General features: G+C 44.3%; 1 protein-coding gene across 2 annotated transcripts in view; it reads left to right on the top strand.

The window, feature by feature from the left end:
- Positions 1-2,042: 2,042 nt before the first annotated feature.
- F13A1 (coagulation factor XIII A chain) overlaps positions 2,043-13,004 on the top strand; it is a 167,871-nt gene continuing 156,909 nt past the window's right edge. The window contains exons 1-2 of one of the 2 annotated variants that reach the window (XM_079147894.1): positions 2,043-2,182; positions 4,207-4,354. In XM_079147894.1, the coding sequence (XP_079004020.1) occupies positions 4,225-4,354 (130 nt within the window). In that variant the 5' untranslated portion in view covers positions 2,043-2,182; positions 4,207-4,224. Of the gene's footprint in view, positions 2,183-2,206; positions 2,369-4,206; positions 4,355-13,004 lie in introns of those variants that run through there. The other variant, XM_079147895.1, reaches the window with a different exon arrangement.

Raw genomic sequence — 13,004 nt, 5'->3', positions numbered from 1 at the left:
TCAAGAGCTATTTAAGAGGTAGAATAGAACATATTTGATGAAGGATTGGATGTAAGGATTGAGGAAAAGAAAGAAGGGTCTAGAATGATGCCACATGTTTGACTTGGCAACTGTATGCAACGTGAGGGCATTCATTGAAGTAGGGAGCTCCTGAGATGGGCCAGGTCTTTAGGGAAGACTATCTACCTCATTTTAGAGGTGACGTGTGTGACTGTCACTGGGATATGCCAAGTGAAGGTGGTCAGAAGGCAGTCAGGCAGAGGATTCTGCAGCTCTGGCTAGAGATCTGGATTTGGAAGGTGTCCTGAGATGGGTGGAAATTGAAGACCATCAGTTATGGAGATGAGCAAAGGATATGGATTATACTGGAAGAAACAGAAGGGTGCACTATTCCAGAAGCCAAGGGCGAAGAACTTCAAGGAGAGAATGGATGATGAAGTTCAGTGCCTTCAGAAGGTTAAGTGAATAGGAACCAAATCCTGTTCTTTGGTTTGGGAATAGACGGTTGGAGACTGCTGTGGTTGGAATGTGGTTTGATCCCCTTCAAAACCTGTGTTGACATTTGGTCCTCCATGTAAAGGTGTTCACAGGTGGTGGGATCTATAAGAAGTGATTGGATCATTCAGAGGGATTTAGGCAGTACTGGGGGAATGATCAGTTAGTATGAGGGCAGTTTGTTTTATAGTGAGGACACGCCTCATGTTTTCTCTTTTTCTGACCCTGTCAGTGTTTCCTTCTGCTTTTCAGTCACATCAAGACAAAGCACAAGGTACTCACCAGAAGATGCGAAGATGCAAGTGTCATGTTCTTGGACTTTTAGAACATAAGCAGAATGGACCTCTTTTCTTTACAAATTATCCCGTCTCTGGTATTTTGTTATAGTGACAAAGTAGACTAAAGCTGTTTCAGATAGAAGCCAGATGGAGGAAGCTTAGTGATAGAGCGGAGACGAGAAAATGATTAATAAATAGTTGGGGGATCATGGGTTGAGCAAAGGCTTTTAAAAACTATTGAAGAGACTTGAATTAAAATCACGTCAATGCTGATGGGAAGCAGCTGTGAGAGAGCAGAAGCTTGAAGATACAGGAGGAAGAACGGATAAGAAGCACAGTCACGTCCCTGAGAAGAAGGTGAAGTTGAACAAAGTGAAGGGGACACACAGCACTTACTTTGGACAAACAAGGGTTGAGGAGGAACCCTTCCCAGTTTAGCAACAGGAAGAAAGAAAAAAGGAGGAAACATTAGATAACTGTTCAAGTAAGTTCATAGATTTGGTAGCAAAACAGAGGAGCATTTCTAACCAAAGACATCTATATTTTGTTTTCCTATGTCAGGTTCAGATATTTGAGGAGAGCAAAGAAGACAGAACTAGCCACAACTGAAAATAAAGAGTATTTAGAGATACAAAGACTCTGAAACAAACACATCGAAATTTTAGGGGGTAAATTTTCCTCTTTCTAATTTTTAAAGATATATCAATATGATTTTCAGAGAGAAAACAAAGTGTCATTTTCTAATTTGTGTGGCACTCAAGGTATTTACTCATCTTTCCCCGGGCTGGGCAGTGCTGTCCTGCAGGAAGTCTTGTGGTTAGGCGATGGCTGCGGCTCCCTGGATGATTCAAGAATGCAGCTTTATTTGTACAAGAGGGACACATTGCTCTTGCTTTATGCATGGTCACAGTTGCCTGTGTGACCCGCCTGTGAGAGAGCAGACCCTCCCTTCTGCCAGGCCACAGCAGCCACCCTGGCACTGCAAAAGCATTCCTTTGTGAAAGACCCTTCCAGCCCTTCTGACCAAAGAGGAGAGGAGGGGACTGCCTGTCGCTCTGGCAGCCAAGGGAGGAGGGGGGAGGCAGAACCGGGGATGGGGATGGGAGGAGAAGCAAGAAAGGGGAACCTGGAGCAAGAGGGGTGCGTGGGACCAGGTATCAGGGAGAAGGGGCGCGCGCCTGCAGGATCACAGAAGTAAATGGAAAGTCCTCGAAACTCCTTTGCTAGCTCCAGCTGTCAAGAAGGGGGAGGAGAAAACCCCGTGGGACGGGGGAGGAGGGTGGGAGCTGTTAGGAAGTTATTTAAGAGCCAACTTTCTGGTCCTTTTCCTCCGTCCTTTTGAGGAAGTCCCCAAGAGGCACAGAGCGAGCCGAAGCCAGGGCGCCTCCCTGGGGAGCGAGCGCACGCAGGTAAGCTGCAGCCCTGCGCCTGGACCCTGCCGCCGCGGCGACCACCCCCTGCGCCTGGGTCTCCCGCGCGCTCCTGGGGCGGCTGCTCCAGCTCCAGAGGGGACAGAGGCAGTCCCGCTCGTCCAATCCCAGCTCTCCGCCTCTCGCTTCGCGAGACTCAGCTCTAGAGAGCGGGACATCTCTTAGGTACTCCACGAAGCTCCCTTGCCAAGGCCCGCCAATGGGACTGGGGAGTTGGTTGTTCCCCCAAAGGACAGGCACCTTTCCTCAGGGAAGCCAGGTATGGAGAGGGGACACAAAAAGCCAGGCCAGGTAGGAATGTCTACTTGACTGCAGAGGAGCAGGTTCTTCCCACCTCAACTCCTGCATATCACCTTCCCCACCTCCATACAGGGGTTGAACTTGAACCACAGTTTCAGCAGACCCACCCAGAATGGCCTTGGGGTACCTCAGTTCTCTGCTTATTTATTTATTTAGAACCATGGATTGAACCCAGGGGTACTTAACCTCTGAGCCACATTCCCCCCCATTTTATTCTATTTTATTTTATTTTATTTTATTTTATTTTATTTTATTTTATTGAGACAGGGTCTCACTAAGTTGCTTAGGGCCTCACTAAGTTGCCAAGGCTGTCTTGGAACTTGCAATCCTCCTGCCTCAGCCTCCCCAGCTGCTGGTATTAGAGGCCTGTGCCACTGCGCCTGACAAGTTCTCTGCTTTAACTGCTCTCTCTCCTGACAGTCCGCTGGACTGCTGCACACTGTTGTCCCCCAAAGTTGCCCCCAGAGCGGTCCTGCCCTTGCCTTTGCTGTTTTTCACAGGGGACTGCTTTTTGCTGCACTCTCTTCATCATCAAACCTGTTTCCCTCTCCCCACTCCTTCCCTCCCCTCAGCCCAGCAGACTGTGTGTCAGTCTGTTTATAGACATTTATGGATACCTGTTTGGACCTCATCCTTCCAAGCACTCCTGTCTTCTTCCAAGACCAAATACTGTGGCAATGGGTCCTCAGCCTCCTGGCTGTATTGCTCCATGGTTCCCAAATAGTCTAATCTAATTAACTCTACCATGGCAACGCCTCATCTCTTGAGGGTGTGCCTGGTTTTTGAAAACAGCCAAGTTGCCAGGTGTTATGACTGGGTGATCCAGGTAATCCAGGTCCAGAAACAAAGTCCCCTTCATTTGGTCAGTTGGTCAACAAGTGCTTATTGGTCACTGAGCTAAGTGGTGTTTAGGCTGGCTGTTGGCCCACAGACTCCAAGGGAAGGGGAAGCAGGCCTGGAGCAAGGTCAATGTTAGCACCACTGACCAAGCCTCAGAGAACAGGCTATTTATAGCCCTACTCCCCATTACGGTGGGCCTCCCTCTAACCTCCCATCTCCTTGTCTACCCGCATGTGGTCTTGTTTCCAAAGCGCTTCCACCTACCTTCACACCCAGCTGATTTAGGACTCCTGTCCAGCTCCTCCCTAACCCCACTGCACTGCAAGCTCCCAGGGCAGAAATTCTGGTCTTTTCTCTGACATGTCTATCGCAAGTACCTAGAACACAGCCTGGCTCACAGTAGGCCCTCAATCAATATTGATTGAATTAAACTGCAAGTGGGAATGCTTTGGAGGAAAACACTTACCTGGAAACAGTTGTATGAATTTATTCTTATAAATACACATAAGGTGGGCATAGGTACATGTTTCTTACAAAGGTGTCGGTTTGTGGGTTCCTGGGGAAAGGAAAACCCTGCTTTCTAAAATGTTTAAAATGTTTCACATCCTCCAATCAACCCCCTTTCTCCTGCTTTCCATATGTTTTGACAAACATGAAATCTCCCCCGAGATCCTTGGGGACTATGCTCCATCATTAGGCTAATCCTTGCTGCCACTTCTGAGTTTTTATTTATGCGAAACTCAAAATGTGTTGCTCAAGTGCTATCACACACAGACACGTCTGTTTCTCTATTTTGGAATCCTTGTGTCAAATGGAACTCATTTCACATTCCTCTTTCTGTGGTCTCCCCCTCTTCTCCCAAGGACCTTGCAAAGCTGAGAATGTCAGACACTTCCAGAACCACCTTTGGGGGCAGGAGAGCAATCCCACCCAACAACTCCAATGCAGCAGAAGATGACCTCCCCACAGAGGAGCTGCAGGGCCTGGTGCCCCGGGGCGTCAACCTACAAGGTAGGAACAAGCCATTGCACCCAGCAGAGCTGAGACTGGCCCCACTCCCCTGTGGATGCTTGGTGAGCATCCTCTGTCTCAGCTGAGCTCCACCAAGGGAGCCTCCCTGCGGGTATCTGCAAGAAAGGACTCCAGAATCTTCTTCTGAGTGGGAAAAGCACCAGAGACCCAGCTCCTCTGCCCAGTTCTGCCACTTACTAACCTTGTAACCTCAGGGAAGTCTCTTTGTCTTTCTACTTTTCAACAATTTCCTCTGCAAAACAAAGGTGCTGAATTCATGGCAGTCTCTTCCAGTCACACTGTTCTATGCTTTTGAGAATACTCACTGGAAGATTCCACTTCCAAAATATTGTCTGTGTTTGATCGTCTGAATTGTGCCTCCTTCCATCTCTCTCCTCCCTTCTCCATCTATTGCTGTGAATTTCAGAGCTGGCGAGAGGTGCCAGAGTCTGACAGTAATAGAGATGGAAGCCCTCTATTTGTCTCTAGAGCAGGCAAGGCAAGCTGTTTCCCTTGCCTCTTGCCTCCTCCTAATCCCATGGGACCTGCTCTGGGTATAGCAGCCACCGACTGACCTCCTCTCAGCCCTGTCAGCTGTGACGGGCCCAGGTGCCAATGCTGGCCGGGTGATGCAGGCGCCATTCCCGTGGGCCACTGCAGGGACGTTCAGACTCATGTCCCTGAATGGCATCTAGCTGGAAGCACTTTTTGCAGTAGCATTTATGCACCCAAATCCAATTTTTCTCTTTAGGGTTCTCTGTGCTGCATCTCACTGGTGGATAAACACCCTCTTGCTGGGGTCAGTGAGCACAATCACTCTGTGGCTGTATGTGTAAAAATCCAGGTGGCTGCAGAGCTTCTGGTAGCAGAGAAAGGACAGTGTTGGTCACTTACAAATCTAGCAAGTGAGCAAACTGTTCAGACCTTGCAGACAGGTTGGATTCTGGCACTGTCGTGTTTAGACACTTTGCTATCAAACTGTGTAAACAGGGAGGTATTCAGCAGGTACCCTCCAAGTTTGGGTCAGGGACTCAAAAGCACAAGGACATCTGCAAATGAACACAAAGGACAGTTGGTGGGAGGGGGCAAGATAAATTCATTTGGAACTAACTCTCCCAGTTAGGGCCACACTCTAAAACCTCACCATTAGAGCCACCAAACCAAGGTGGAAAAGGACATGTTAATCAACTTTATCTCAACTCCCGTGACGTAGGTTGTTTGGAAGCAGATTCAAAGCAAGCAGTGAACATCAGTTCGCTCCTTCGCTGCCCAGAGCAGAAGTCTTTTTTCTTTTTAAGAACTGAAATAAAATTGGAAAGCAGACATCAAACTATCAAGGAGGTCACCTTGGAGTATTCAGTTTTCTAGCAAAACGGGGTCCCCAGCACTAGAAGAAGTGGCAGTAAGGCAGAAAGTGGCAGAAAGAGCAAGGGGTGCCACCATCCTTACCAAGATTGGTGAAGAGAAACATGATGCTCCCACAGATAGTGCAGGGGAGCAAAGAGCCCAGTGGTACAGGAGGCACAGAACCCAGGGCAAGTCTTCTTGTGCCATGGCCTCAGTTTGCCCATCAGCAAAATGGAAGCAATACCCACTTTACAGGTTGTCCTGAGGATCAGACAGTGCCTGTAGGTGGTCCAACCTACAGCACATAACCAATACATGTTTATTGATTTGGAACATGGAAATGATCATACCCCTACAAGATCAGAAGATCACAGATCAAGTATGCAGTGAATACTTGATTATACAGAGAATATACAAAACTTTGTGAATATGAAGTCTGAACAAAATGTTGCCAATAAGGCACCAAAACTGTCTGATAACCTGGTTCAGGTTATCAATTTTTTAAAAACCTGGCATAATTGTCTTTGTTTGTGTTGAGAGGTAGGGGTTGCAGATAGCTTGACACAACTATTTTGAAACAAAAATATTTATTTGGCAATATTTACTTGGCAATTGTGTGTCCACAACCCAGGCGACACCCTGGGATAGTCATAGAGATCTTGACAGAAGGACATGAAAGTCAGTGACTGTAAATGATCTGAGTGGATGAACACAGTCACTTGCATATCGAATGACCCATCATCCTTAGCATCATTGTCATCTTATTTTTAATGACAGGTTCCAGACTTCAAAAACAGGCATTCATTTAATATTTTTTCACACAGATAAACTAAGCACTGCATGCTATTAAGGACTTGCAGCTGATTCCTCTGAGCCTAGGAATCATGGCTTTCGAGTCCCAAATGAGTAGGACAAGGAGGTGCTTTATCACATATAATATATATTATATTTCTGTAAAGCCTTCCTGTTCTCAGAGTTTAATGCTAGGAAGGCAAAATCAACCATTTGTTGTTTTGTTTGATGCCACCTTACTGCAGTTCACTCGGTGGCCACTAGTGGCCTCCAAGAGCACTGTTCACTCCCAGGTTGTCTGGCTCCAGAACACAAAAGTCCTGAGCCAAACACTGCTATTATTACATCCTTCTCCTTCTTCCCCTTCCCCTTCCCCTTACTTCCTTCCTCCTCCTTCCCCCTCTCCTCCTTCTTCCTCTTCTTCTTCTTCCTCTCCTTCTTCCTCTCCCTCTTCCCTCCTCCTCCTCTTCCTCCTCCTCCTCCTCTTCCTGCTCCTCCTCCTTCTTTTACTGATGGTTCTTCCCTTTTGCAAGCTGCTCTTGAGGAATTGATCAAGAAGTTCAGAGAGGCAAAAAGAGGAAAATGTCAACTTTTTCCTTTTGATGAATCCTATAGCGATATATCCCGATCATTGCTGCGTATGGTGTATGTAATATACACGGATGTGTACAATACCCTTCGGTCATGGCTGTGAATATTTGGTTAGAAATTGTTTTAGTAGAGTGGCAGCAACCATACTGAGGCAAGAGGATCACTTGATACCAGGAGTTCAAGGTTGCCCTGGGCAATGTAGCACTATCCTACCTCTAAACGAAGGGGGTGTATTTTAGCAAAGTAAAATCTATATCAAAATACTTGAACTCACATAAGCTTCCTCCAACACACATCATAATATCTAAGAAAAACTGAAATATTTGAAGTGAAGATGGGACCTCAGAGGTAGGACTAGCCAGTCAGTGGTAGTGTCTGACATGACGTCCTCAAATGGTATCAGGGATCATTTTTCTTGTTGTTGTTTGGTGCTGGGGATTGAACCTAGGGGTGCTCTATCATATATAATATATATTATATTTCTGTAAAGCCTTCCTGCTCTCAAAGTTTGTGTGGCTGGAAATGTTATGTTCCAGGACACCTTACATTCTTGGGCTGGTTTGACTCTGTGTCGTGTGCAATAGGTGATCACTTGCAGCAGGAATTAGAATATTTATTTGGTAAGTCTAATGCATTGAAATCAAATTTGAAAGCCAAAGTGGTTCTGTGAAAAATGTAAGTAGGTCTAGTAATTTCCAGTTCAATGGACTTTCGGCTTCTCTGAGAATCTTCTTCCCATCACTCGGTCAGAACCAAATCAACCAACTACCCAGCTAACAGTCAGCCTCTGTGGGGTGGGAGTAAACTCTCTGGATTCAAGGTTATTGAAGGAATAAGAGAAGGATTTAATGTGCGATTTAGAAAAGAGTACCAGGTCAGCCTTTTACTCAGTGCTGGTTGCCACATATGTGTCAGGAGCGGCTCCAGGCTCCCTCCAGGGACACAAAGTGACTAAGTCAGTTGCTAACCTCCAGCAGCTCTCAGTCTCACAAATGAAATACACAAGAAAAGAGCATCGCCTTTCAGGGTAATAACTAGTATAAGTGAGATTTACAAAAATTGCTGTGAAATAATCAAAAGGGTTGTGGTGTGTGTGTGTGTGTGTGTATGTGTGTGTGAAAAAGTGGTAAGGAATGCTTCCTGATGACAGGATACTGAACGTGGACTTAGAAGACGAATTGGAATGTTCCAGACAAGTGCATGGAAGGGCATCTTCAGCCGAGGGAACAGCATATGCCAAGTAGTGAGGTGTGATTGGAGGAGAATAGAGAAGAGCCATAGAAGAGGTGGCAAGGATAACGCTAAAATAGGTGTTGAAGACCTTGCCTTTCATCATGCAGATAATGGGACCCTTGCAAAAGTTTCCAAATAGCAGAATTACATTTTATAAAAATAACTGTAGTGGTTAGGACAAAATAGATAGAGATACTCCAGACTACAGGAGAGGGATTCTATCCCCCAGAGAATGTGTGAGTCCCATTTCTCCTGGTCTATCTCCTTCTAGGAAGTTGAGCATGTCTTCAACATTTTAGGATACAGGGCATCTTAATATCAACTATTTTAAATATTAGTTGCTGAAGAAAATGTCTGAAGTCATTCTAAATAGGATAGTTTAAAATTTCACATATCCCAAAGAAATGCAAGAGGACTTTTTCCTATTGTTCTCTTCACCACAAAAAGACCTACTTCTTCATGAATAGCACTTATGCCTATAAGTTAGTAACAACATTACCAAAGATTGCATAGAGAATTCAGTCCACCAGGGAATTCCTAGAATATGAACCTAAACATTTTACTTATTTCACGATTCCATCTGTGACAGGTACAATCATTCTCAGAAGAATATTTTTACAACCTAGGGAGAATATAATCCATTTTTTTCATTTTAGAGAAAGAGTAGGAGGACAGAGAGGCAACTAGTTTCTGAGGAGAGATTTTTTTTTTTCTTCAACAGTCCATTTTCTGATGTGTTTGGAATTAGGCTAAATTGTGTTAGGTAGACTTTTTTGAAAGCTGTCACTTGGAGAGAGCAAGCTGCCAAGTTTCCAGCAGTAATATCTTTTGGACTTAGCAATGAGCTGCTCTATTTTGTCAGGAACTGAGCTTGGACAGGGAGATGCAAAATCATTTCCTGTTTGTGGGGAATGGAGCCTGAAGGACAAGAAGGCTCTTTCCATCTAAGTAACGTCTAGTTAAGACAAAAAACACAGCAAAAATCAATATGCCCTTAACAAATGTTTGTTGAATACCCACGACCCGGGAAGGGGCACTCGTCGACAAATCAGACCATGGAATGCACTGTAATATTTTTATATCCATGTTCGGGTTTTATGACACCATCTGCAGAGGCCTTGTTATTATTGGAATATGAAAAGAACCAAATGCTTGTTCTTGTCTTGATCGATGGGTGGCTATTCATGAGCAATGAAAGAGATGTTCTTTAATCAGTAATATCGGGGTCCTCACCTCTTTCTTTTGGTGGGAACTTTAAAAAGTGGGGCCTCGTAGGAGATCTTTAGGTCATTGGGAGCACCACCCTCAGAAGCCATTAAGGTAGTTCTTGTGGGGCCCCTGAGTCAGTTCTCAGGGAAGGCAGTTGTTGTAAAAGCTTGAGCCTGACCTCTGAATCACTCTCTGGCTCCCTTTCCTGTCCAGTGCTGTGATCTCTCCTTCCACTCACTCCTGCCATTTTGAAGCCATGAGGCAATGCAGCCACGGGGCCCTCACCACTGCCAGCACCATGGTTTGGACTTTTAGCCTCCCAAACTGTACACTTCATATTCTGTTTATTTGTTTATAAACACTTCTTTTGTTTGTAAGCACACTGCTTTAAGTATTTATATTAATGAAAAACTAACACAACTAATAGTTCCACTGACCTATTAGTACATTCCATTGAAGTGAGGATTAGTCAGCCATTTCATCACTGTGACTAAAAGACCTAACCTGCACAATTGTAAAGGAGGAAAGGTTTATTTAGGGGCTCACAGTTTTAGAGGTCTTAGTCCAGAGAAGGCTACCTCCATTCTTTGGAGTCAAGATGAGGCTGAACATCGTGGTGACAGAGTGTAGTGAAGGGAAGCAACTTACATGGTGATCAGGAAGCAGAGAAAGACTGCACTCTCCAGTAAAGGGAGGGAGGGGGTACAGGAGTAGGAAGGACAGTAGAATGAATCGGACATTATGACCCTATATACATATATGATTACATGACCAGTGTGATTCTATAACATGCACAACCAGAAGAATGAGAAGTTATATTCCATTTATGTATGATGTGTCAAAATGCATTCTACTGTCATGTATAACTAATTAAAAAAAAAAAAAATATATATATATATCCCATAGCCACATCCTCCAATGAACCACTTCCTCCAGCCACACCCGCTCCAGTTACCATTCAGTTAACCCTATCTGGGGGGATTAATTCACTGATTAAGTTAAGGTTATACCCCAAACACTTCTCCTTCAGACCTTCTTGCATTGTCTCACATGTGAGCTTTTGGAAGACACCATATCTAAACCATAACACCTCTCTACAGTATACACCACGCTGTGACCCTTCTGTATATCCTATACATTTGACTGCAGACTAGAACATGATTTCTTTAAACAGGGACATTCAACTACTGAGCCACAACCCCAGCCCTATCTTTTGTATTTTATTTAGAGGAAGGTCTCAGCAAGTTGCTTAGTGCCTCACCATTGCTGAAGCTAGCTTTGAACTTGTTTGCGATCCTCCTGTCTCAGCCTCCCAGCGGCCGGCATTATAGGCCTGCACCACGGTGCCCAGCCAAGTTTATTTTTAAGTCTTTTTTTTCAAGTTTCAAATTTTAAATGCCTTGTTGGAATTGTAGTGCAATAGAAAATGAAAAGATCACTTAGAAAATAAATTTTGGAAAAATCCATTCCTAGGCAAGAACATAACAGTACAGACTATATTATTTTTTAAACAAATTCTAAATGTTTTCCCTATGAAAAACACTGGAACCCCATAGATTTTCTTTCAGCTTAGGCTTTCTGTACTCAGATGAATTCATCATCATTCTTTTTTGCTTACCCTTTGTCATAAGCAGTATGAAGACTGTTTATTCCAATGTGTTACAAAGCTTCTCATCTTGGAGGCCTTGAGTTACAAAGTCTCCCATCACTATCTCCAACCATATACATGGGTAGCCCTGAATCATGGAAATTTTGAGGATGAAATTGTCTGATAAATGAAATGTGATGGGTACACCTATGGTAAATGGAAAAATCCATTTTAAAGTGAACAATCTGTTCTAAGCTCCAAATTTTCAGGTTCGATATAGGCTCTAGTGAAAAGGGGCATATTTGCTGTGGACTTTTTGCACATTGCCCCAGGCATGCTGACTATTAGACTAAGACATGGTCCAGTCCTCAATGAGTTTATAGCCCCATGGTGACGCCATTTTTCTAAAGGTGATACACAGTTGTTAATGGTCATCTGTGCATTTTTTGAAAAGAGAAATGGATCCAGAGGAATGTATTCTAAGAATGGAAAGGAGAAAAGGCTTTTATCCACCAGCAGAAATTCAGAAAAGGAAAACAAGCAAGTGTGTCTGCCCAGAAGACAGGGAATGAAAAAGGTCATGTGTTCAGGAAGGCTGAAAGGAAGGTTCTAGAAAGCTTCCCAGTGTGCATTCTTTACTGGAGTGACCTTCCTTGCTCAGATTCCAGCCTTTCACCACTCCTCTGAGATACCTGCCTTCTTAACTCATTGACTCTGAGAATCAGCCCAAATGCCCAGGGCTATTATTATTATTTATTGTTATCAGTTGTTGAGCATTTGCTAAACTCAGAGATTAATCCCCATACCAACTCTATTTTGCTGATGAGGAAACTGAGGCCCAGCAAGTTTATATGACTTGACTGAAGTCATAAAGATAGTAAGTGGCAGAGCTGGAATTTGAGCCCAGACATTCTGACTTCAAATCACAGTTTCCTATTCACTGCTGCTATTCTAACTCTCATAATAATAACCATAATAACAACTCTGACAGTAATATGAAGCATTTATTGAGAATTTACTAGGTAGCATGCACTCCAGGAGGTAGGTTCTTCACTCTTATATTAAAGTAAGAAAATAGTAGCTGAGAGAGAGTAAATAACTTCCCTGAGGTTGTATAGTTGGTAAGTAGCAAAGCATCTCCCAAAGCATATTCTGCACAGGACTCATCTTCAAACAAGATTGTCCATGGTCATTTGAGTGTGGAAACCACTGCACCTGAAGGAGCGCTGCAGTGCATGTCAGCATATTAAAGTCTCCCATCACTGCTGTAGTAGAGTCCTGATTAACTTTGGTTAGGCAGTATTTTCCAAATCAGTGTAAACAGGGAAACTCAGCCTTCCAATACCAGCCCATATCCCACAGAACTAGCACATCACTATACAAGAATAGATTGACTTTAACTAGACTCACCAGCCATTAACCATGTTCACTAGCCTGGGGAATAAAACTGAAAAGCCAGGTTTTCTTTTGCAATGAGAACTAGGCTGATGAGCACTAAATACTAAAAAAAAAAAAAAATTGAATCTTCCTCTTCAACTTTATTTTTTCCTATTGGCAGAGCTGCTTGGAAGTCAAGGCATAACAGTAATATGCTCATTTTCAGGGACACATTGTGATGAGGGGAGGGGAGGAATCAAGGAGGCAAATCCTCGTTGTGCTCCAGGGCCAGTGCATTCATGGCCTGCAGGCAACGGAACTGCCCACCTCGCTAGCTGGCCTTCCAGCCTCCAGCACTGACACCATCTAAACCCTTTTCCACTGTCACCAGAAGCAATTTAAATTTATATTTGTAAATATAATCATGTTTGCAAAGTCCAAACCGCTTGACATGGTCTACAAGCCTTGCGGGGTGGGGGGGTGGGGTCCCGTGTGCTGGTCCACGTGGCTCCA

This window comes from Sciurus vulgaris (genome assembly GCF_902686455.1).
Source record: "Sciurus vulgaris genome assembly, chromosome: 7".
Classification (NCBI taxonomy): Eukaryota; Metazoa; Chordata; class Mammalia; order Rodentia; family Sciuridae; genus Sciurus; species Sciurus vulgaris.
Note: the sequence above shows the minus strand (reverse complement) of the source record. Positions and strands in the feature narration are given on the sequence as shown.